We start from the raw sequence: 25,580 nt of genomic DNA, 5'->3' as shown, positions 1-25,580 counted from the left end.
ATCCTGGGAGATTGTGACCACGGATGGAAGTCTCAGGATGGGGAGCTGTTTGGGGTGCCAGAAAGGCACAGGGCAGATGGACTCAAGGAGTCGAGTCTACCTATAAATATTTTTGAACTTCGAGCGATATTAAACGCTCTTAGGACTTGGCCCCTTCTTGGTTCGTCCCGATTCATCAGATTCCAATCGGACAACATTACCTCGGGGGCTCACATAAACCACCAGGGGGGAGCGAGAAGCTCCCTAGCCATGTGGTAAGTATCATGGATTCTGGAATGGGCAGAGACTCACAATTGTTCGCTCTCAGCGATCCACATTCCGGGTGTGAACAACTAGGAAGCGTTTTTTTTTTTTTGTTTTTTTTTAGCAGAAAGATGTTTCATCCAGGGGAATGGTCTCTCCATCCCAAGATGTTCGAGGAGATCTGCAGCAGATGGGGGATGCCAGAGATAGACCTCATGGCGTCCAGACTCAAATGCAAACTACCCAGATACGGGTTGCGATCCAGGGATCCCCAGGCTGAACTGATAGATGCCTTGGCGGTACCCTGGGACTAATTTACATATTTCCACTGTTGCCTCTTCTACCTCGTGTAGTGGCCGCATGAAGCAGGAGCAAGCTTAGTCTATTCTGATTGCTCCGTTGTGGCCCAGGATGTGGTTTGCGGATCTGGTGGCGATGTCGTCATCTCCACCATGGAGATTACCTTGTCGCAGGGATCTGCTGGCTCAAGGTCTTTTCTGAATCATATCTCGATTCTCTGAGGCTGACTGCGTGGAGATTGAATGGCTAGTCTTAGCCAAGAGAGGATTTTCCGAAGAAGTGATTGACACTCGTTCAGGCCAGGAAACCGGTCACTCGACACATCTACCACAAGATGTGGAGGACCTACTTGTTCTGGTGTGAGGAACGAGGATATCCCTGGCATAAGGTCAGGGTATCCAGGATTTTGGCTTTTCTCCTGGACGGTCTGGATAAGGGTCTTTCCGCCAGTTCCCTAAGGGGACAGATCTCGGCTTTATCTGTACTGTTGCATAAGAAGTTTGCGGAGCTTCCTGACATTTTGTCCTTTGTTCAGACTCTGGTTAGCATCAGGCCTGTCTTCCGGTATCTGGCTTCTCCTTGGTGCTTAAACTTGGTTCTTAAGGTTTTGCAGAGGGCTCCATTTGAGCCTATGCATGCTCTTGACATTAAGGTTCTTTCTTGGAAAGTCCACTGGCTATTGCATAGGCACGCAGAGTGTCTTGAGTTGGCGGCCTTGCAATGCAAGCCACCCTACTTAGTTTTTCATGCTGATAAGGCTGTTCTTCGTACTGGATTGGGATTCCTTCCCAAGGTGGTGTTGAGTTGTAATATCAATCAGGAAATAGTGGTTCCTCCTTTGTGTCCTAACCCTTCTTCGGAGAGGTTACTTCATAATCTGCACGTGGTTCGGGCTTTAAAGTTTTATTTTCAGGCCACAAAGGAGTTCAGACAGACCTTGCTTTTATTTGTTGTGTACTCAGGGAAGTGCAGGGGGCAAAGGGCCTCTGCCACTTTATCATTTTGGTTGAGGAGTATGATCCGTCTGGCATATGAGACAGCGGGACGCAAACCTCTTTAGAGGATTACGGGTCATTCGACTAGAGCTGTGACCTCTTCTTGCGCCTTTAAGAATGAGGCTTCTATGGAACAGATTTATAAGGCGGTCAGTTGGTCTTCCTTACATACTTTTGCAAGTATGATGATTTTGCTTCGGCGGAAGCAGCTTTTGGGAGAGGTTCTGCAGGCTGTGGTGTCCTCAGTTTAGGGTCCGCCTCCTTTTGTCCTCCCGTTTTTGTTCAGTGTCCTAGAGCTTGGGTATTTGTTCCAACAAGTAATGAATGAAGCAGTGGACTCTCCTCCTATTAAGATGGAAAACATAAATTATGCTTACCTGATAATTTTATTTCCATCTGTGGGAGGAGAGTCCACTGTCCCCGCCCGTTTCTCCGTTGTGCGGACCTAAATTTAATTTTATTCTTCTGGCACCATTTATACCCTGATATTTCTCATACTGTTCCTTGTTCCCTTGGCAGAATGACTGGTGGATGATGGGAGTGGGGGAGGTATTTAAGCCTTTGGCTGGTGTCTGCCGCCTCCTGGTGGCCAGGTTCTTAATTCCCACAAGTAATAAATGAAGCAGTGGACTCCTTCCACAGATGGAATTGAAATTATCAGATAAGCATAATTTGTTTTTTCTTTTAGACTTACTGACTCTCCATTTAAAGTGCACATAGAGAAGCTGAGCCTAGAACAGAAAACCAAAGATCTGCAGTCCTACTTGATGCCTCTGGAAATAGAACTTAAGCACAGCACTGTGGATACCACCCATTCCTGCCCCCTCTTGGTGCCAAATCCGGGTGTTTCTGCCATTCATGACTATGCCAGCTGGGTCAGTGAGGCGTGCCGTGATCATGATGAGCTGGAAAGTGAGTTTTTTTTGTGTTTTTTTCTTTTCAATAGTTTATTCTAACATGGCTGCTCTGGCTGGAATAGTATTGTGTTCTCCACAGAAAATGTTGCCATGTTGGTTACATAATGAAGTAGCCGTGTAATATTTTCTGTTTCATTTTCTGCTTTTCAACGCACAAATAATTGCATAATTTTACATAAATCTATAGAAATTTGTGCGATTTTTAAAAATGTAACATTTTTAATAGGGCTGAATGATTAGTTGCATATGCGATTTAAAAACTGCCAGTGTGATTTTTTTTTTTTTTTAGCCCTGCCCCCTATGACGTCACCTATGACATACAGGAGGGCTGGCTGTAACTGTTCATTGCGCCCCGGCTTCTGTAGGGAAAGGTGGGGGTGGGGGGAGTAGAAAGGCTATACTGGAGCTGCGCTATGCAGGAATTTGCCGGTTTGCCTCAGCTCTGATGGCAGCAGTCACAGCTGCCTACACAGGTAAAATAAAGCCTGTTTACATAGAAAAAATGAAGCCTCTTCTAAAGAAAGTATTTGACGCAAACAGTTCAGAATGTGCACCACGGAAAATAGCTCAGATGGTGAAGTACAAGTGCACTTTTACTCTCTGATCTATTTTCCATGGTGCACATTCTGAAATGTTTTTTAACCCTTCAACAAGACTTTCTTTTAAAGAGGCTTCATTTTTTAAAGTTTTTTTTTTTCTGATGTATTGGAAGTTGTGGGCTCCCTTTTAATCCTCCGTGCCACTTTGTGGGAGTATATGCATTAAATAAAGGCAGCCCAAGCCCGTTCAGAGATACTGTGCTCTGAGTGTCAATGCAAATTGGATTTTTCACGGCATGACATGTGGGAGGTCATGACATGTAACTGGGAAAGAAAACAAGCCCCTCACAGTAAGCAGCAGGTAGGGAAGGGGGACGGGCAGGCAGAGAGAGCTTTGCTAGATCAGATCAACTTGGGGATATGATACCAGTGAGAGAAACTCCTGAGTGACAGGAGCAGTTCACACATTATGCTGCACTGAATATCTGCAAAAACCTCAGCTGCCTGCTAACACTAGAAGTGTGTTACTTGCTGGGAGGTATGAGGCTATATTCCAACAAAAATCATACATAAATCTGCATGGACCTCAATGATAGATAATATAGGAAGTGTTAATTACGTTTTTACTAGCATTAGAGTAGCCCAAATGTACATAGTGTGCTTTCAACTCTTTCCCCCAGTCTCTCCTAATTGTATCAGTTTTATGAACGTCTGATCATGCTGCAGGACAGAGCTGCTAGAATAAGGATTCAGAACTTCATAAAACAATCACTACCAAGAGTTTGCTAATTGCTATTAGATTTCTGCTATTAAATTTGTGTAACTAACACAACTGTAAGGTTTCAGAGAGCTGTGTGTCATGTAAAAGTTATTTTTTTAAAAATCACGATTAATATCGCAATATTTTAGGTCCAAAATCGCAATTTAAATTTTTTTTTCCCCATATCGCCCAGCCCTAATTTTTAATATAAACTTTAGCTCAATATTGGCTAAAATGTTAGCCGGTTAATCCTTAAAGTCAGCCGGTTGGTGCACCTGCTAAAAAGTCCTGGGGAACACACTAGTATTGTTATACCTCAAAACCTAACCTAAAATAACTAAGATGTTCATTATAAATGGTCTCTGCTTTTTCTCCATAGATGTAGTGAAGCAGTGGTGTCTAACCTGGACCCTGTGTGAAGCCCTTTGGGGTAAACTGAAGGAGCTTGAAGCCTATTTGGAAACGCCAAATGACTATGTTGTGAGCCTGGAGCGAAGGAAGGCTTTCTCTCACTGGCTGGCTCAGACTGCATCAGAACGTATTGAAGAGGAAGTGTGTGTCTGCCGTCATGAGCGCCACATTGAGGCCGTTTTCAGTTACCTGACTGGCTGCAGAATCAGTGAGGCATGCCTGCTGGCACAAAAATCAGGTTATCAATTTATTAAATGGACTATTTACCCTACATTTTTCTCCCCTTTAATTTGTTCCCAATGATCAATTGTACCTGCTGGGTTGTATTAAATTGTTTACAAATAGCCCCTTTACCTTTTTATATCAGCATTTGAAATAGTTGATATTGCCTATGATATCCCTACCTACGCTGAAAGTTTCTATACTTAAGTTTAAGCTTTAAAACAGCTGAGTAAACTTTTCCAATTGTTCTTTCTAAGTATTGGGATTTAGTATAAAAACAGAAATACTCCAGTGTACTGAAAGTGATAACCTAAGGCGATTTGTTTTTTCCTGCAAACTCAAACTATTTTGATAGGTTGTGGTATAAACCCCCCCAGCTATTTCATATACAAAATTAAACCTTAAGAAGCTGTTTCTCATACATTTTATACTTTTCTGCTGGTATAACAAGTCATTTGAAACACATTAAGGGACAAAATTGTACAGTATACTGCCCCTTCTTGAAATCATATTTTCTTTTGTTCTTGTAGCACAATTTTCATAATGGGGAGAAAAAAAGAAAAAGCAAGTTTAAATTGTCACCTCCCAGTCCTTAATAAGCTAAATCTCACCATGACTGTTTTTTGTTCTCCAGGTGATCACAGACTTTCTATGCTGCTGTCCCAGTTGGTAGGAAGCCAGCAGGTGCGTGAGCTGATCACAATGCAGCTGGTGGACTGGAACAAACTTCAGGTTGATCGTTTCATTCAAGATGAGAGACTGAGACTTTTCAGTCTGCTTTCTGGTACTCCTGTAAGTTTGACACTGCCAACATCTGTGCCTTTTACTCCCTGATACATATTTAGCATGTTACCACCCATACCAAACACATAGGTGAAGGTTTTATTTTTTTTTAAAGGTATGGATATCTTCAGAAAAGAAAAGCATAAATGTCTGCTCTCAACTTGACTGGAAACGCACCCTCGCAATTCACCTATGGTTCATGCTGCCTCCCACAGCCTCTATTGCCCAGGCACTGAAGATGTATGAGGACGCCTTCCAGGTATTCCTGCTGACATAGTGCAATGAGTCTGAGTAATAGGGATCCATTAATATATTCTAAATAATATACCTTGCAAATCAGTGACAAATGTGCAGAAGAAACAAAATAAATCCCAATACAAATCCCCTATAGGCTTGGGATTGTGCCGGTACATCTGATTATTCTTTCTTTTGCCAGGAGTCTGCTGAGACACAGAAGTACGCCTGCAGCCCTCTTCCTCCTTACATGGAAGATTCTGGAATCAGTTTAGATGAAGACTTTGGTGCCACATACACTCCTGTACAGAGAGACGTCTGCTTCCATTTACTCAAATTGTACAGTGATCGGTGAGTTTGATCAAATTGTTGTAAACAGTAGAAGGCGTCCCCTGGGAGTTCACAAAAGTACTGGGTCATCTTTCTAATGTGTTCAGAATTGCTTTCTTTCCTATGGCATGGAGAGTCCACGAATCATTCCTATTACTAGTGGGATATTCACTCCTGGCCAGCAGGAAGAGGCAAACAGCACCCAGCAGAGCTGTTAAAGGGATAATAAACACCAAAAATGTTTTTTGTTTTTTTTTAAAAATAAAAAGATAATCCCTTTTTGCATAACCAACACTGTTCTAGAAATATACTTTTCTTTTTAATGACACGAGTCCACGAATCATCTTAATTACTAATGGGATATTCACCTCCTGGTCAGCAGGAGGCGGCAAAGAGCACCACTGCAGAGCTGTTAAATATCACCTCCCTTCACTCCCAACCTAGTCATTCTCTTTGCCTACGTTAGTGATAGGAAGTGGTAAAGTGAGGTGTTAGAAAAAGATTCTTCAATCAAGAGTTTTTCTCTTGTAGTGAAGTCAGTCCACGGGTCATCCATTACTTATGGGATTATATCTCTTCCCCAACAGGAAGTTGCAAGAGGATCACCCAAGCAGAGCTGCTGTATAGCTCCTCCCCTCACATGTCATATCCAGTCATTCTCTTGCAACCTAACTAAAGATAGGTCGTTGTGAGAGGTCTGTGGTGTTTTTAAACTTAGTTTATTTCTTCAATCAAAAGTTTATTTTAAATGGCACCGGAGTGTGCTGTTTGTTCTCAGGCAGCATTAGAAGAAGAATCTGCCTGCGTTTTCTATGATCTTAGCAGACGTAACTAAGATCCACTGGCTGTTCTCATACATTCTGAGGAGTGAGGTAACTTCAGAAAAGGGGAATAGCATGCAGGGCCCCCCTGCAAATGAGGTATGTGCAGTAAATTATTTTTCTAAGGAATGGAATTGACTGAGAAAATACTGCTAATACCAATGTAATGTAAGTTCAGCCTTAAATGCAGTGGTAGCGACTGGTATTAGGCTGATGAGTGCGTGTACACTGAAGTATTTTTCTGGGGAATGGAATTTGACTCAGAAAATACTGTTAATACTGAAGTAATGTATGAGCCTTCACTGCAGTAAAAGCGACTGGTAGCAGGCTTATTAATAACACTTCATAGCTTTTAAAATGTATGTTCAAAACGTTTACTAGCATGTTAATCGTTTTTTGTGAGGTACTTGGTGATAAAACTTATTGGGGCATGATTTTTTCCACATGGCCATCTTTGTTTTCTGCATAGAAACAGTTAACTGAGCTTCTCCACTGTTGTAATATGAGTGGGAGGGGCCTATTTTAGCGCTTTTTTGCACAGTAAAAATTCAGTCACAATCTTCCTACTTCTTCCTCCATGATCCAGGACGTCTCTAGAGAGCTCAGGGGTCTTCAAAATTCGTTTTGAGGGAGGTAATCAGTCACAGCAGACCTGTGACAGTGTGTTTGACTGTGATAAAAACATTAATTATAAAATTGTTATCCGTTTTTGGGTATTAAGGGGTTAATCATCCTTTTGCTGGTGGGTGCAATCCTTTGCTAACTTAATACATTTACTGTGAAAATTTGGTTGCTATAACTAATTTGGTTCATTGTTATTTCAACTGTGACAGCTTTTTGTGCTTCTTAAAGGCGCAGTAGCGTTTTTTATATTGCTTGTAAATTTATTTGAAAGTATTTTCCAAGCTTGCTAGTCCCATTGCTAGTCTGTTTAAACATGTCTGACACAGATGAATCTCTTTGTTCACTATGTTTAAAGGCCATTGTGGAGCCCCATAGAAATTTGTGTACTAATTGCATTGATGTCACTTTAAATAAAAGTCAATCTTTACATGTAAAGAAATTATCACCAGACAACGAGGGGGAAGTTATGCCGACTAACTCTCCTCACGTGTCAGTACCTTCGCCTCCCGCTCAGGAGGTGCGTGATATTGTGGCGCCAAGTACATCAGAGAGGCCCATACAAATCACTTTGCAAGACATGGCTACTGTTATGACAGAAGTATTATCTAAATTGCCAGAATTAAGAGGCAAGCGCGATTGCTCTGGGTTAAGGACAGAGCGCGCTGATGATGGGAGAGCCATGTCCGATACTGCATCACAATTTGCAGAACATGAGGACGGAGAGCTTCATTCTGTGGGTGACGGATCTGATCCAGGAAGACTGGATTCAGAGATTTCTAATTTTAAATTTTAAGCTTGAGAACCTCCGCGTATTGCTAGGGGAGGTATTAGCGGCTCTGAATGATTGTAACACGGTTGCAATTCCAGAGAAATTATGTAGGCTGGATAGATACTATGCGGTACCGGTGTGTACTGACGTTTTTCCTATACCCAAGAGGCTTACAGAGATTATTAGCAAGGAATGGGATAGACCCGGTATGCCCTTTCCCCCCCCCCCCCCTCCTATATTTAGGAAAATGTTTCCAATAGACGCCACCACACGGGACTTATGGCAGACGGTCCCTAAGGTGGAGGGAGCAGTTTCTACTTTGGCTAAGCGTACCACTATCCCGGTGGAGGATAGTTGTGCCTTTTCAGATCCAATGGATAAAAAATTAGAAGGTTACCTTAAGAAAATGTTTGTTCAACAAGGTTTTATCTTGCAGCCCCTTGCATGCATTGCGCCTGTCACTGCTGCGGCGGCATTCTGGTTTGAGTCTCTGGAAGAGGCCATTCGCACAGCTCCATTGGATGAAATTATGAACAAGCTTAAAGCACTTAAGCTAGCTAACGCATTTGTTTCTGATGCCGTCGTACATTTAACCAAACTTATGGCTAAGAACTCCGGATTCGCCATCCAAGCGCGCAGAGCGCTGTGGCTTAAATCCTGGTCAGCTGACGTGACTTCTAAATCTAAATTGCTTAATATTCCTTTCAAAGGGCAGACCTTATTCGGGCCCGGCTTGAAAGAAATTATCGCTGACATTACGGGAGGTAAGGGCCATGCTCTGCCTCAGGACAGGGCCAAATCAAAGGCCAAACAGTCTAATTTTCGTGCCTTTCGTAACCTCAAGGCAGGAGCAGCATCAACTTCCTCCGCTCCAAAACAGGAAGGAGCTGTTGCTCGTTACAGACAGGGCTGGAAAACTAACCAGTCCTGGAACAAGGGCAAGCAGGCCAGAAAACCTGCTGCTGCCCCTAAGACAGCATGAAGAGAGGGCCCCCTATCCGGAAACGGATCTAGTGGGGGGCAGACTTTCTCTCTTTGCCCAGGCTTGGGCAAGATGTCCAGGATCCCTGGGCGTTGGAGATCATATCTCAGGGATATCTTCTGGACTTCAAAGCTTCTCCTCCACAAGGGAGATTTCATCTTTCAAGGTTATCAGCAAACCAAATAAAGAAAGAGGCGTTTCTACGCTGTGTACAAGACCTCTTACTAATGGGGGTGATCCACCCAGTTCCGCGGACGGAACACGGGCAAGGATTCTATTCAAATCTATTTGTGGTTCCCAAGAAAGAGGGAACCTTCAGACCAATCTTGGACTTAAAAATCCTAAACAAATTCCTAAGAGTTCCATCATTCAAAATGGAAACTATTCGAACCATCCTACCCATGATCCAAGAGGGTCAATACATGACCACAGTGGACTTAAAGGATGCCTACCTTCACATACCGATTCACAAGGATCATTACCGGTACCTAAGATTTGCCTTCCTAGACAGGCATTACCAGTTTGTAGCTCTTCCCTTCGGGTTAGCTACGGCTCCAAGAATCTTTACAAAGGTTCTGGGCTCACTTCTGGCGGTACTAAGACCGCGAGGCATAGCGGTGGCTCCGTACCTAGACGACATTCTGATACAAGCGTCAAGTTTTCAAACTGCCAAGTCTCATACAGAGATAGTTCTGGCATTTCTGAGGTCGCATGGGTGGAAGGTGAACGTGGAAAAGAGTTCTCTATTGCCACTTACAAGGGTTCCCTTCCTAGGGACTCTTATAGATTCTGTAGAGATGAGAATTTACTTGACGGAGGCCAGGTTATCAAAACTTCTAAATGCTTGCCGTGCCCTTCATTCCATTCCACACCCGTCAGTAGCTCAGTGCATGGAGGTAATCGGCTTAATGGTAGCGGCAATGGACATAGTACCATTTGTGCGCCTGCATCTCAGACCGCTGCAATTGTGCATGCTAAGTCAGTGGAATGGGGATTACTCAGATTTGTCCCCTCTGCTAAATCTGGATCAAGAGACCAGAGATTCTCTTCTATGGTGGCTTTCTCGGCCCCATCTGTCCAAGGGGATGACCTTTCGCAGGCCAGATTGGACGATTGTAACAACAGACGCCAGCCTTCTAGGTTGGGGCGCAGTCTGGAATTCCCTGAAGGCTCAGGGATCATGGACTCAGGAGGAGAAACTCCTCCCAATAAATATTCTGGAGTTAAGAGCAATATTCAATGCTCTTCTAGCTTGGCCTCAGTTAGCAACTCTGAGGTTCATCAGATTTCAGTCGGACAACATCACGACTGTGGCTTACATCAACCATCAAGGGGGAACCAGGAGTTCCCTAGCGATGTTGGAAGTCTCAAAGATAATTCGCTGGGCAGAGTCTCACTCTTGCCACCTGTCAGCGATCTACATCCCAGGCGTGGAGAACTGGGAGGCGGATTTTCTAAGTCGCCAGACTTTTCATTCGGGGGAGTGGGAACTTCATCCGGAGGTCTTCGCTCAACTGATTCATCGTTGGGGCAAACCAGATCTGGATCTCATGGCGTCTCGCCAGAACGCCAAGCTTCCTTGTTACGGATCCAGGTCCAGGGACCCGGGAGCGGTGCTGATAGCTGCTCTGACAGCACATTGGGTCTTCAACATGGCTTATGTGTTTCCACCATTTCCGATCCTTCCTCGACTGATTGCCAAGGTCAAACAGGAGAGAGCATCGGTGATTCTGATAGCGCCTGCGTGGCCACGCAGGACCTGGTATGCAGACCTAGTGGACATGTCGTCCTGTCCACCATGGTCTCTGCCTCTGAGGCAGGACCTTCTAATTCAGGGTCCTTTCAACCATCCAAATCTAATTTCTCTGAGGCTGACTGCATGGAGATTGAACGCTTGATTCTATCAAAGCGTGGCTTCTCGGAGTCAGTTACCTTAATACAGGCTAGGAAACCTGTTACCAGAAGAATTTACCATAAGATATGGCGTAAATATTTATATTGGTGCGAATCCAAGAGTTACTCATGGAGTAAGGTTAGGATTCCTAGGATATTGTCTTTTCTACAAGAGGGTTTAGAAAAGGGCTTATCTGCTAGTTCGTTAACGGGACAGATTTCTGCTCTGTCTATTCTTCTGCACAAACGTTTGGCAGAAGTTCCAGACGTTCAAGCTTTTTGTCAGGCTTTGGCTAGGATTAAGCCTGTGTTTAAGACTGTTGCTCCGCCGTGGAGCTTAAACTTAGTTCTTAACGTTCTGCAAGGCGTTCCGTTTGAACCCCTTCATTCCATTGATACCAAGCTGTTATCTTGGAGAGTTCTGTTTTTGATGGCTATTTCCTCGGCTCGAAGAGTCTCTGAGTTATCTGCCTTACATTGTGATCCTCCTTATCTGATTTTTCATTCAGACAAGGTAGTTCTGCGTACTAAACCTGGGTTCTTACCTAAGGTAATTTCTAACAGGAATATCAATCAAGAAATTGTTGTTCCATCATTGTGTCCTAACCCTTCTTCAAAGAAGGAACAACTTTTGCATAATCTGGACGTAGTCCGTGCCCTGAAGTTCTATTTGCAGGCAACTAAAGATTTTCGTCAAACTTCTTCCCTGTTTGTCTACTCTGGACAGAGGAGAGGTCAAAAGGCTTCGGCTACCTCTCTCTCTTTTTGGCTTCGTAGCATAATACGTTTAGCCTATGAGACTGCTGGACAGCAGCCTCCTGAAAGAATTACAGCTCATTCTACTAGAGCTGTGGCTTCCACCTGGGCCTTTAAAAATGAGGCCTCTGTTGAACAGATTTGCAAGGCTGCAACTTGGTCTTCGCTTCACACTTTTTCAAAATTTTACAAATTTGACATTTTTTCTTCTTCGGAGGCTGTTTTTGGGAGAAAGGTTCTACAGGCAGTGGTTCCTTCCGTTTAAAGTTCCTGCCTTGTCCCTCCCATCATCCGTGTACTTTTAGCTTTGGTATTGGTATCCCATAAGTAATGGATGACCAGTGGACTGACTACACTTAACAAGAGAAAACATAATTTATGCTTACCTGATAAATTTATTTCTCTTGTAGTGTATTCAGTCCACGGCCCGCCCTGTCTTTTAAGGCAGATCTAAATTTTAATTAAACTCCAGTCTCCACTGCACCCTATGGTTTCTCCTTTCTCGTCTTGTTTTGGTCGAATGACTGGATATGACATGTGAGGGGAGGAGCTATATAGCAGCTCTGCTTGGGTGATCCTCTTGCAACTTCCTGTTGGGGAAGAGATATAATCCCATAAGTAATGGATGACCCGTGGACTGACTTCACTACAAGAGAAATAAATTTATCAGGTAAGCATAAATTATGTTATTATTAAAGTGGTGCAAATTGTGCTGTTTTGTCCTAGGGTGTAGCCGTAGTCCACATCAGTCTCTTCAGTAGGGCAGTGGTGACTTTAGAGCAATGAGAACTGGTGGGACATAATTCTCATTGTGCCTCTCATAATGTTTATGCTGCCCTTATTGTAAAGACCTGAGGGGAAATACTCAGTCTCTTTTATTCCACAGGCCTATGTGAGGGAGAGGACCTCTCAAGCCGGATGAGATGCCTTGCTGTCGGGCATTATTCAGGTAATTGCTTACTTTATTTAATTTGAAAAGTGGGCACTATTTTACTTAAAAAGGCTCTAAGGCTTTATTTATGTTATGGGACCCTATTCTTTCTAAGGAAGGGGGATCCGTGGTCACAGTATAGCAGGCACTGGGGCTTAGACTGCTGAGTGATACAGACTGTTTTTGGCAGTTCCACTGCTCCCGGCGGGTTTACAATAATACCGACCGGGAAATTGTTAAAGGGACAATGAACCCAAATTTTTTCTTTTGTGATTCAGATAGAGCATGACATTTTAAGCAACTTTCTAATTTACTCCCATTTTTAAATGTTCTTTATTCTCTTGGTATCTTTATTTGAAATGCAAGAATGTAAGTTTAGATGCCGGCCCATTTTTGGTGAATAACCTGGGTTGTCCTTGCTGATTGGTGGATAAATTCATCCACCAATAAAAAAGTGCTGTCCAGAGTTCTCAACCAAGAAAAAAAGCTTAGATGCCTTCTTTTTCAAATATAGCAAGAGAACGAAGAAAAATTAATAGGAGTAAATTAGAAAGTTGCTTAAAATTGCATGCTCTATCTGAATCACGAAAGAAAAAATTTGGGTTCAGTGTCCCTTTAAGAGAGACGCCCACGAGGGGCGGGGCTAAGTGTGACGCACTTTGCAGTATTGCGCGCCATTTCCTTTTAAAGACACGATGAGTCCACGGATTTCATTCTTGTGGGATATTCACCTCCTGGTCAGCAGAAGGTGGCAAAGAGCACCACAGCAGAGCTGTTAAATAGCTCCTCCCTGCCCTCCCAACCCAGTCATTCTCTTTGCCTGTGTTAGTGATAGGAGATGGCAAAGTGAGGTGTTAGAAAAGATTCTTCAATCAAGAGTTTATTATTTTTAAAGTAGTGCCAGAGTGTGCTGCTTTGTTCTAGGGTGTAGCCGTAGTCCATATCAGTCTCTGTAGTAGAGCTTTTGGTGGCTTTAAAGCAATAGGAACTGGTGGGACATAATTCTCACTGCACCTCCTATACGCTGTTGCTGCCCTGATACAGATGGCCTAAGCACTGTTTTCTCAGGCTGATCTCTTTCCATAGGGCTATGAGAGGGAGAGGACCACTTACACCTGCTGGGCTGGCCTGCTGTCGGTCAGCATCTGAGGCAAGTGCTAGCTTTATTTATTCTGGGGAGAACTCTCGGAAGTGGGCACTATAATTACTGTGGCATATTTACTGCTGGGACACTATTCCCTCTGGTATAGAGGGTGTATTTAGACAGCCATAAGTACAGGCACAGGGCTTGGAGAAAGCTGAAAGTTTGTGTACATGTTTTTTGGCACAATTTTTCAGGATGGTGGTTGCGGTTCATATTTTTCATTATGCTCCGTTGTTGGGTTCTATGTTACGCCCACGATGGGCAGGCTTATGTTCCGCGCGCTGTTTTTCCTCATGGCGCAGTCTTCAGCTCAGAGAGGATGTTCATACACGTGGCTCTGCTACTGCATGGCTTTCTGTTAGTTTAGACAAGTGGTTGCCGATTTTGTTGTGTACTTGTGTTCCGGATCGTTCTGAAATATCATCTGGTCTGACAGCGATCTGTGGGGCAGGTAGGCACCTCAGCAGAGTTAGAGGTGTATGGGTGTCTTAGTGCATCAGTTTTTAGTATTTTTCTACTGCTGAATTTAGTTTTTTAGCTGCAGTAAAAAAGAGGAAAAAAGATGACTGTTTGAAATTTAAAGCTACAGTATCTGTGTTTTTTTTTTTTTTTGTCTTTTCACTTTTATTTTTCATGTGATTTGAGATGGACATAGGAGCTGTGCAATCTGGTACTTGCTCTATGTGTTTGAATGCTAGTGTTGAACCACCAATTCCTTTTTGCCCCTCATGTGTTGAGAGGGCTTTGAGTTATAGGGAAAAGATGTTACATGATCAAACCTTTACTAAGGCGGGTGCTTCCCAGGAGTCTCATGATGGGACTGAGTATGCCGCAGCTTTCTCCCCAAATGTCCCAAGAATTAACGCCCGCTCAAGCAGTGCCCTGTAGTTTAACCCCTGCTCCAGTTTTATCTGGGGTTTCCTTTAAGGACATAGCAGCAATTATGTCTTCTACGATTTCTGATGCATTATCTGCCTTTCCCATGCTACAAGGCAAGAGTAAACGAAGGGATACCAATGCCGGACAGATAGCTCAGCATGCTAAGGCACTGTGTCTGAGCTCTGTAGCAACTTTCCCATGTTACAAGGCAAGTGTAAACAAAGGGATACCAATGCCGGACAGATAGCTCAGCATGCTAAGGCACTGTGTCTGAGCTCTGTAGCAACACAAGGGTTGCAGGTTCGATCCCTGGCGAGGTCCAATCAGCCTTTCATCCTTCTGAGGTTTATAAAATGAGCAGTGCCTTGAGACCCTTACGGGTGATTAGCCGCGCTTTATGCAATGGTAGCTATTTCAGAGGTACCCTCCCAGGGAACGGAGTTGGAGGGTATGGAGATGTTGTCAGAAGGTGAGATTTCTGACTCTGAGAGCTCTATACCTTTAACTGATTCCGAGGTGATATCTTTCAGATTTAAATTAGAACACCTCCGTCTGTTACTCAGGGAGGTTCTGGCAACTATAAATGATTGCGTTTCTTCAGTAGTTGTTGCTCCTGAGAAGTTGTGTAAATTGGACAGATATTTTGAAGTCCCTTCCTTCTCAGATGTCTTTCCAGTTCCTAAAAGAACTTCGGAGATTATTTCTAAGGAATGGGAAAAAACAGGCATTCCTTTTTCTCAGTCTCCTGTTTTTAAGAAGATGTTTCCGGTAGCTGAGGCTATTAAGGAAAAGGTGCTATTTCCACTCTGGCCAAGCGTACAACTATTCCTATTGAGGATAGTTGTGCTTTCAAAGATCCTATGGATAAAAAAGCCTCTGTTTTTAGAGCAGCAGGGAGAGCGCGAGAGTAAATCACGCTCCACTGCAAGGTTGGGAAACTGTTTGTGGGCTTCTGACCTCTGAATAAATCATGCAGAGTGGACACGCTAGCAGTGACAGGCGTAGTCCTTTGTATCGTTAGCCATAAATTACGCAGGGTTCTTACTCTCTTAGTCGGAGATGCATACTCCTTCATTTATATTCAACATATTTATTGTAAAGGAGTTTGTTGCACTAACCTTAGACGTTATGTTATGTTTATTATTTAAAGAGACAGGCTGTTATTATGGTGTTAAAACTTTTTTTAATGAAAACTTGAATTGGTTTGTCTTATTCACTTTATGCACTTCACCCTGTATAGTTGTGCTTTCAAAGATCCTATGGATAAAAAAAAAATTGTTCATCAGGGTCTGCTTTTGCAGCCGGCTACATGCATTGCTACTGTTACTAGTGCTGCAGCTTATTGGTTTGATGCTCTATCTGATTCTTTCAGATCGAAACTCCTTTGGAGGAGATCCAAGATAGGATCAAGGCTCTAAAATTAGCCAATGTCGTTATCAAGGATGCTTCTCTGCAAATTACCATATTAGCTGCGAAGAGTTTGGGGTTTTCTATTCTAGCCCGCAGAGCTTTATGGTTAAAACCCTGGTCTGCGGACGTTTCCTCGAAGTCCAAGCTTTTGGCAATTCCTTATAAGGGAAAGACCTTGTTTGGACCGGGTTTGAAAGAGATATCTGACATTTCTGGAGGTAAGGGACATATCCTTCCTCAAGACAAGAGAAATAAACTAAAGGGATGACGAGATAATTTTCGTTCTTTTCGAAATTTCAAAGGAAATTCCTCATCTTCCTCCTCCAGACAGGAGGGAAGCTATTCCCAATCAGTGGACCCAATCAGTGGACCAAGGGTAAACAGTCCAAGAAGCCAGCTGCTGAATCCAAGTCAGCATGAAGGGCATGCCCTCGACCCAGGTCCAGATAGGGTAGGGGGCAGACTTTCTTTCTTCGCTCAAGGCTTGGATGCGGGATGTCCAAGATCCCTGGGCCTATAGAGATAGTGTCTCAGGGATACAAGCTGGAATTCAAAATTTTTCCTCCTCTGGGGAGATTCCTTCTTTCTAGATTATCTGCAAACCAGACAAAGGAAGAGGCATTCTTGCACTGTGTAAGAGAACTTGCTTCCTTGGGAGTAATTATTCCAGTTCCTGCCCAGGAACACGGGCAGGGTTTCTTTTACAAAGATATGACGAGTCCACGGATTTCATCCTTACTTGTGGGATATTAACCTCCTGCTAACAGGAAGTGGCAAAGAGCACCACAGCAGAGCTGTATATATAGCCCCTCCCTTCCCCTCCACCCTCAGTCATTCTCTTTGCCTGTGTTACACTAGGAAGAGGTAAAGTGAGGCGCTAGTTTTAATTTCTTCAATCAAGAATTTTTTTTATTTTAAATGGTACCGGTGAGTACTATTTTCCTCGGGGGGTTATGGAAGAAGATTTCTGCCCTGAGGTTGATGATCTTAGCAGCTGTAACTAAGATCCACGCTGGTTCCCACAAGACTTCTGAAGGTAACACATGAGACATCTTCAGTGTGGAGACTGGTTTCATGCTACAATCAGCATTAAGGTATGTGCAGCCTTTTATTTCTGAAGAGACTTGATATATCAGAACTGGCCGGCATTTATTTCCCTATATGGGAATGGGGTAAGCAGTAGACCTGTTTCACAGAAGGGTGTTACTGGAGTCCCTTGTTGATATTTTTTATTTATGATATGACTTTCTGGGAGAGGCATAAGGACTTTTAATCCAGCATGACTTGCTGGGATGTGTTTGGGGTGTGTTTTGTGTTCCACTTAGCTGCATGATAAACCGCTTCCCATGCGGTTGTTTGGGCCTACTCCAACTTCGGCCATAAGAGGCGGGGCTTGTCTTCACGCGCTCAGATGCACACTTCCTTCTGACAGAGGAGCAGCAAGCAGTTACTCCGGTTGCTCCTGGACAGTAGTCTTTGGCTTGGAGTGTTGGCTATTCATTCCGAAGTACCCTGGGGGCAGGTAGGCGCCACAGCAGTGCTGTGGCGAGGTGCAGAGGGTTTTTTCGTGTAAACTGATATATTTTTCACTTTAGAGCCTTATTTTTCACCTTTCTCATAGGGTGCAATAATTTTTGTGTATACCAATTAGTTTTAGTGAATTTTGGTAACAAATTAACGTTATTTAAGCAGTTTTGGAAAAATTGTTCACTTTTTCTTTCTTAAAGGCGCAGTACACGTTTTTCAAAGTTTTATTTAAAGCAATAAATAAAGTGTTTAAACGACTTTTGTGGCTATTATTAGTCTGTTTAACATGTCTGACATTGAGGATTCTTATTGTTCTATGTGTTTAGAAGCTATTGTGGAACCCCCTCTTACATTGTGTACCTCTTGTACTGAAAGGGCCTTACATTGTAAAGACCATATTTTAGGTCAAGATAGTGTGCCTAAGGATGATTCAATCTGAAGAGAATCAGGTTATGCCATCCAATTCTCCCCAAGTGTCACAACCTTTAACGCCCACACAAGCGTCGCCAAGTACCTCTAGTGCGTCTAATTCCTTTAATCTGCAGGAGATGGCTGCAGTTATGTCAACTACCCTTACAGAGGTATTATCTAAATTACCAGTGTTGCAGGCTAAGCGCAGTAGGTCAGGTATTAATGTAAATACTGAATCCTCTGATACTTTATTAGCTATTTCTGATGTACCCTCACAGTGTTCTGAGTTGGGGGTCAGGGAATTGCTGTCTGAGGGAGAAATTTCAGACTCAGGGAATGTGTTGCCTCAGACAGATTCGGACGTTATGTCCTTTAAATTTAAGCTTGAACACCTCCATCTGTTGCTTCGGGAGGTCTTAGCGACTCTGGATGATTGTGATCCTATTATAATACCACCAGAGAAATTGTGTAAGATGTACAAATATTTAGAAGTGCCTTCTTATACTGATGTTTTCTTTTGCATGATGTACCGAGTCCACGGATTCATCCTAACTTGTGTGATATATTGTCCTTCCTGACAGGAAGTAGCAAAGAGAGCACCACAGCAGAGCTGTCTATATAGCTCCCCCCTTAACTCCACCCCCAGTCATTCTCTTTGCTGGCTCTAAGCAGGAAGAGTAAAGAGAAGAGGTGTTAAACTGTTAGTTTTATTTTATCTTCAACCAAGCGTTTCTTATTTTTAAATGGTACCGGTGTTGTACTATTTACTCTCAGGCAGGACATAGATGAAGATTTCTGCCTGGAGGATGATCATCTTAGTATGTGTAACTAAGGTCCACTGCTGTTCCCACAGAAGCTGGGGAGTACAGGAAAACTTCAGTGTGAGGAACGGTTTCTTGCTATACAGCAATAAGGTATGTTCAATCATATTTTCTGCAGAGACTGTGTTAACTCAGGCTGAGAGTGTCCCCATTAGGGGAAGGGGAAGCAGTAATCCTAGTGTTATCAGAGGTTTTTACTAGCTTGCATAAAGGGTTAATTTTTTGTGGGCACTCAGTTTATGAATTTGGGACAAACGTTTTTGTGTCTGGGAGTAACGTTTTCTGTTTTATGGGACATTTGCTTGAGGGTTCTTTGGGGTTGTTTATAACCCACATGGCTTTCAGGCAGGGTTTGTTAGTTTTGTGTAGGCCCCAGCAACATCGAGTGAGGTGGGCGGGGCCTACATTTACAAGCAGCAAGCAACTTCTCCTGAGGTCCTGAGAGTCTTCTGAGGGCAGGTAGGGCCACAGCAGAGCTGTGGCAAGGTGCTTTAGGGGGTTTTAACCGGTTTTAGACATATTTCAATCCGTTTTTTTCATTTGGGGGTTTATTGCTTATTAACTTTTGGTGCAATCCTTCTAAAGCTTAGTGGGTACAATGTTAAAATTTCAGAAAAATTGAAGCAATTTTAACCTGTTTTGCAGTTTGTGTATGCCTTTTTTTTCTCTTAAAGACACAGTACCGTTTTTGCAAATTGTTTTTTTCATTAAATAAAGTGTTTTCCAAGCTTGCTTGCTTTATTACTAGTCTTGTAAACATGTCTGACACTGAGGAAACTCATTGTTCAATTTGTTTAGAAGCCATTGTGGAACCCCCTCTTAGAATGTGTCCCACTTTGTACTGATATGTCTATAAATTGCAAACAGCATATTTTGACTTATAAAAGTTTGGCATTAGATGATTCTCAGACAGAAGGAAATCAGGTTTTGCCATCTAGTTCTCCCCAAGTGTCAGAACCAGTAACTCCCGCACAAGCGACGCCAAGTACTTCTAGTGCGTCTAATTCTTTCACCTTGCAAGATATGGCTTCAGTTATGAATACTACCCTCACAGAGGTTTTATCTAAGCTGCCTGGGTTGCAAGGGAAGCGCAGTAGCTCTGGGTTAAGAACAAATGCTGAGCCTTCTGACGCTTTAGTGGCCGTATCCGATATTCCCTCACAATGTTCTGAAGTAGGGATGAGGGATTTGCTGTCTGAGGGAGAGATTTCTGATTCAGGAAAGATGTTCTCTGACAGATTCAGATATGACGGCATTTAAATTTAAGCTAGAGCACCTCCGCTTATTGCTCAGGGAGGTTTTAGCTACTCTGATGATTGTGACCCTATTGTAGTTCCAGAGAAATTGTGTAAAATGGACAAATATTTAGAGGTTCCTGTTTACACTGATGTGTTTCCGGTCCCTAAGAGGATTTCGGACATTGTTACTAAGGAGTGGGATAAACCAGGTATTCCGTTCTCTCCCCCTCCTGTTTTTAAGAAAATGTTTCCCATTTCTGACACCATAAAGGACTCATGACAGACGGTCCCTAAGATGGAGGGAGCTATTTCTACCCTGGCTAAGCGTACAACTATACCTATTGAAGACAGTTGTGCTTTCATTGATCCTATGGATAAAAAATTAGAGGGTCTCCTAAAGAAAATTATAGTTCATCAAGGTTTTCTTCTTCAACCTATAGCATGCATTGTTCCTGTGACCACTGCAGCTGCCTTTTGGTTTGAGGCTCTAGAAGAGGCTCTTCAGATGGAGACCCCACTAGATGATATTTTGGACAGAATTAAGGCTCTTAAGTTGGCTAATTCTTTTATTACAGATGCCGCTTTTCATCTTGCTAAATTAGCGGCTAAGAATTCAGGTTTTGCCATTTTAGCGCGTAGAGCATTATGGCTTAAGTCCTAGTCAGCTGATGTGTCATCTAAATCTAAGCTTTTGTCCATCCCTTTCAAAGGTAAGACCCTATTCGGGCCTGCTTTGAAAGAGATCATTTCAGACATTACTGGAGGGAAGGGTCATACCCTCCCTCAGGATAAGTCAAATAAGACAAGGACCAAACAAAATAATTTTCGTTCCTTAAGAAACTTCAAGAGTGGTCCCTCTACCTCTTCCCCTGCTGCAAAGCAAGAGGGGAACTTTGTTCAATCCAAGCCAACCTGGAGACCTAATCAGGCTTGGAACAAGGGTAAACAGGCCAAAAAGCCTGCTGCTGCCACTAAGTCAGCATGAAGGGGTAGCCCCCGATCCGGGACCGGATCTAGTAGGTGGCAGACTCTCTCTCTTTGCTCAGGCCTGGGCAAGAGACGTTCAGGATTCCTGGGCAGTAGAAATTGTAACCCAGGGATACCTTCTAGATTTCCCGGATTCCCCTCCAAGGGGGAGGTTCCATCTTTCTCAATTGTCTGTAAACCCGACAAAAAGAGAGGCGTTCTTACGCTGTGTAGAAGACCTTTTTACCATGGGAGTGATCTGCCCAGTTCCAAAAGCAGAACGGGGCAGGGGTTCTACTCCAATCTGTTTATAGTTCCCAAAAAGGAGAGAACCTTCAGACCAATTCTGGATCTCAAGATCCTAAACCAATTCCTAAGAGTTCCATCTTTCAAGATGGAGACCATTCGTACTATCTTACCATTGATCCAGGAGGGTCAATATATGACCACCGTGGACTTAAAGGATGCGTATCTGCACATTCCTATCCACAAAGATCATCACCAGTTCCTCAGGTTCGCCTTTCTGGACAGGCATTATCAGTTTGTGGCTCTTCCTTTCTGGATGGCCACGGTGCCGCAAATTTTCACGAAGGTGCTAGGGTCCCTTCTGGCGGTTCTAAGGCCACGGGGCATAGCAGTGGCGCCTTATCAAGACGACTTTCTAATTCAAGCGTCGTCCTTCCAACTAGCCAAGTCTCACACAGACTTAGTGTTGGCCTTTCTAAGGTCTCACGGGTGGTCAGAAAATCAAAGATTTTGTCCACCTGCTGAGCTCTTCATTCCATTCCTCTGCTGTCAGTGGCTCAGTGTATGGAGGTAATCGGACTAATGGTAGCGGCAATGGACATAGTTCCGTTTGCTCGCTTGCATCTCAGACCACTGCAACTATGCATGCTCAATCAGTGGAATGGGGATTATGTGGATTTATCTCCTCAGATAAATCTGGATCAAGAGACCAGAGACTCTCTTCTTTGGTGGTTGTCACAGGATCATCTGTCCCAGGGAATGTGTTTCCGCAGGCCAGAATGGGTTATAGTGACGACAGACGCCAGTCTTCTGTGCTGGGGTGCAGTCTGGAATTCCCTGAAAGCTCAGGGTTTGTGGACTCCGGAGGAGTCTCTCCTACCGATAAATATTCTGGAATTAAGAGCGATATTCAATGCTCTCTAGGCATGGCCTCAGCTGGCTTCGGCCACGACTGTGGCTTATATCAATCAGGGCGGAACAAAGAGTTCCTTAGCGATGATAGAGGTCTCAAGGATAATCCAATGGGCAGAGGCTCACTCTTGCCATCTGTCAGCAATCTATATCCCAGGTGTAGAGAACTGGGAGGCAGATTTTCTAAGTCGTCAGACTTTTCATCCGGGGGAGTGGGAACTCCATCCGGAGGTGTTTGCTCAGCTGGTTCGGCTATGGGGCACACCATAGTTGGATCTGATGGCGTCTCGTCAGAACGCCAAACTTCATCGATACGGCTCCAGGTCAAGGGATCCTCAGGCTGTACTGATAGATGCTCTAGCAGTACCCTGGTCGTTCAACCTGGCTTATGTGTTTCCACCTTTCCCTCTCCTTCCACGTCTGATTGCCAGAATCAAACAGGAGAGAGCATCGGTGATTTTGATAGCGCCTGCGTGGCCACGCAGGAGTTGGTATGCAGACCTGGTGGACATGTCATCCCTTCCACCATGGTCTCTGCCATTGAGACAGGACCTTCTGATTCAAGGTCCATTCAAGCATCCAAATCTAATTTCTCTGCAACTGACTGCTTGGAGATTGAACGCTTGATTCTATCAAAGCGGGGTTTCTCTGAGTCAGTCATAAATACCTTGATTCAGGCTCGAAAGCCTGTTACCAGGAGAATTTATCATAAGATATGGCGTAAATATCTTTTCTGGTGCAAATCCAAAGGCTTCTCCTGGAGTAAAATCAGGATTCCTAGGATTTTGTCTTTTCTCCAAGAGGGATTGGAGAAAGGATTATCAGCTAGTTCCCTAAAGGGACAGATATCTGCTCTGTCTATTTTGTTGCACAAGCGTCTGGCAGATGTTCCAGATGTTCTGGCTTTTTATCAGGCTTTAGTTAGAATTAAGCCTTTGTTTAAACCTATTGCTCCGCCATGGAGTCTAAATTTAGTTCTTAGAGTTCTTCAGGGGGTTCCGTTTGAACCCATGCATTCCATAGATATTAAGCTTTTATCTTGGAAAGTTTTGTTCCTAGTTGCTATCTCTTCAGCTCGAAGAGTTTCTGAACTATCTGCATTACAATGTGACTCTCCTTATCTTGTGTTCCATGCTGATAAGGTGGTTTTGCGTTCCAAGCCTGGGTTCCTACCTAAGGTTGTTACTAACAGGAATATCAATCAAGAAATTGTTGTTCCTTCTCTGTGTCCTAATCCTTCTTATAAGAAGGAACGTCTGTTGCACAACTTGGACGTGGTTCGTGCTTTGAAATTTTATTTGCAGGCAACCAGATTTTCGTCAAACATCTTCTTTGTTTGTTGTCTATTCTGGAAAGTGTAGGGGTCAAAAGGCTACGGCGACTTCTCTTTCCTTTTGGCTGAAAAGCATCATCCGTTTGGCTTATGAGACTGCTGGACAGCAGCCTCCTGAAAGGATTACAGCTCATTCTACTAGAGCGGTAGCTTCCACATGGGCTTTTAAAAATGATGCTTCTGTTGAATAGATTTGTAAGGCTGCGACTTGGTCGTCGCTTCATACCTTTTCAAAATGTTATAAATTTGATACTTTTGCTTCTTCGGAGGCTATTTTTGGGAGAAAGGTTTTGCAAGCAGTGGTGCCTTCCGTTTAGGTTCCTGTCTTGTCCCTCCCTTCATCCGTGTCCTAAAGCTTTGGTATTGGTATCCCACAAGTTAGGATGAATCCGTGGACTCGGTACATCATGCAAAAGAAAACAAAATTTATGCTTACCTGATAAATTTCTTTCTTTTGCGATGTACCGAGTCCTCGGCCCGCCCTGTCTATTCAAGACAGTATTTTTTTTATGTAAACTTCAGTCACCTCTACACCTTATAGTTTCTCCTTTTCTTCCTTGGCCTTCGGTCGAATGACTGGGGGGTGGGGTTAAGGGGGGAGCTATAGACAGCTCTGCTGTGGTGCTCTTTGCTACTTCCTGTCAGGAAGGACAATATCCCACAAGTTAGGATGAATCCGTGGACTCGGTACATCGCAAAAGAAAGAGAAATTTATCAGGTACGCATAAATTTTGTTTTTATCTAAGCGAGGGTTCTCTGTTTCGGTCATTGATACTCTGATTCAGGCACGTAAGCCTGTTACTAGAAAGATCTACCATAAGATATGGCGTAAATATCTTTATTGGTGCAAATCCAAGGGCTACTCATGGAGTAGGGTTAGGATTCCCAGGATTTTGTCTTTTCTCCAAGAAGGATTGGAGAAAGGATTGTCAGCTAATTCCTTAAAGGGACAGATTTCTGCTTTGTCTATTTTGTTACACAAGCGTCTGGCAGATGTGCAATCTTTTTGTCAGGCTCTTACTAGAATCAGGCCTGTGTTAAGACCAATTGCTCCTCTTTGGAGTTTGAATTTAGTTCTTAATGTTCTTCAAGGGGTTCCATTTGAACCTATGCATTCCATATATATTAAGTTATTATCTTGGAAAGTTTTATTTCTTTTACAAGATACAATGAGTCCACGGATTTCATCCTTATGGGATATCGCCTCCTGGTCAGCAGGAGGAGGCAAAAAGCACCACAGCAGAGCTGTATATATATATAGCTCCTCCCTTTCCTCCCTATCCAGTCATTCTCTTTGCCTGTGTTAGTGATAGGAAGAGGCAGAGTGAGGTGTTAGTTATAGATTCTTCAATCAAGTAGTGTTTATTATTTTTTTAAGTAGTGCCACAGTGTGCTACTTTGTTCTATGGTGTAGCCTAGACCAGATCAGTTTCTTCAGTAAAAAGAGAAGCATCTGGTGGCTTTAAAGCAATGGGAACTTGTGGGACATAATTCTGAGGGGAGAGAGATACTCAATACTTTTTATTTCCACAGGCCAATGCAAGGAGAAAGTGAGGACCTTGCAAGCCGGGTGGACTGCCTTACTGCCGGGCAGCAAGTTCAGGTAAGTGCTGATTTTTATTTCTGGGGACACGCTCACAGAAAAATTGGCACTTTTATTTATTAAGGGACACTGGATAACATTATCCCTAGGAGGGGAGGACATGTTATTGGGCAGGCATTGCAGGCACTGGTAGGACGTGGAGAAGAGGCTCTCTTTTTTTACTAGCTCTGACTACGGCTTTATTTTTCTATAAATCTTCTAGCCGTTTGGAGGGTTATTATTTCTCTGGGATTGCATGTAAAATGTGGTGAATGTTACGATGTGCTGTTTACTCCCTTGGGTGTTATGTTTTTTAGACTATGACTATAGGTTTGTGGTCCTTGTTAAAATGGGTCTCTGCTCAATATCGGCGTCGCCATTTTTAACAGCTTTAGCTGCCCGGGATGGGCGGGGCTATGTGCGCGGCATGTTTTCGCGCTCTTGATGATCTGTTATGGGCACGCTAGCAGTGACAGGCGTGGTCCTTTGTAGCCTCTGTTTTTAGAGCAGCAGGGAGAGCGCGAGAGTAAATCACGCTCCACTGCAAGGTTGGGAAACTGTTTGTGGGCTTCTGACCTCGGAATAAATCATGCAGAGTGGA

General features: G+C 43.5%; 1 protein-coding gene across 1 annotated transcript in view; it reads left to right on the top strand.

Moving 5' to 3' along the window:
- The window catches only part of NUP98 (nucleoporin 98 and 96 precursor), a 655,099-nt gene extending 649,340 nt beyond the window's left edge, over positions 1 to 5,759 (top strand). Inside the window, 5 exon segments of the mRNA XM_053705662.1 lie at positions 2,227 to 2,450; positions 4,134 to 4,403; positions 5,022 to 5,179; positions 5,286 to 5,429; positions 5,607 to 5,759. Of these exon segments, the coding sequence (XP_053561637.1) occupies positions 2,227 to 2,450; positions 4,134 to 4,403; positions 5,022 to 5,179; positions 5,286 to 5,429; positions 5,607 to 5,759 (949 nt within the window).
- Positions 5,760 to 25,580: the final 19,821 nt, after the last annotated feature.

Source organism: Bombina bombina, chromosome 3, assembly GCF_027579735.1.
Source record: "Bombina bombina isolate aBomBom1 chromosome 3, aBomBom1.pri, whole genome shotgun sequence".
Taxonomy (NCBI): domain Eukaryota; kingdom Metazoa; phylum Chordata; class Amphibia; order Anura; family Bombinatoridae; genus Bombina; species Bombina bombina.
The sequence above is the reverse complement of the archived record's forward strand: the minus strand, read 5'-3'. Positions and strand labels throughout refer to the sequence as shown.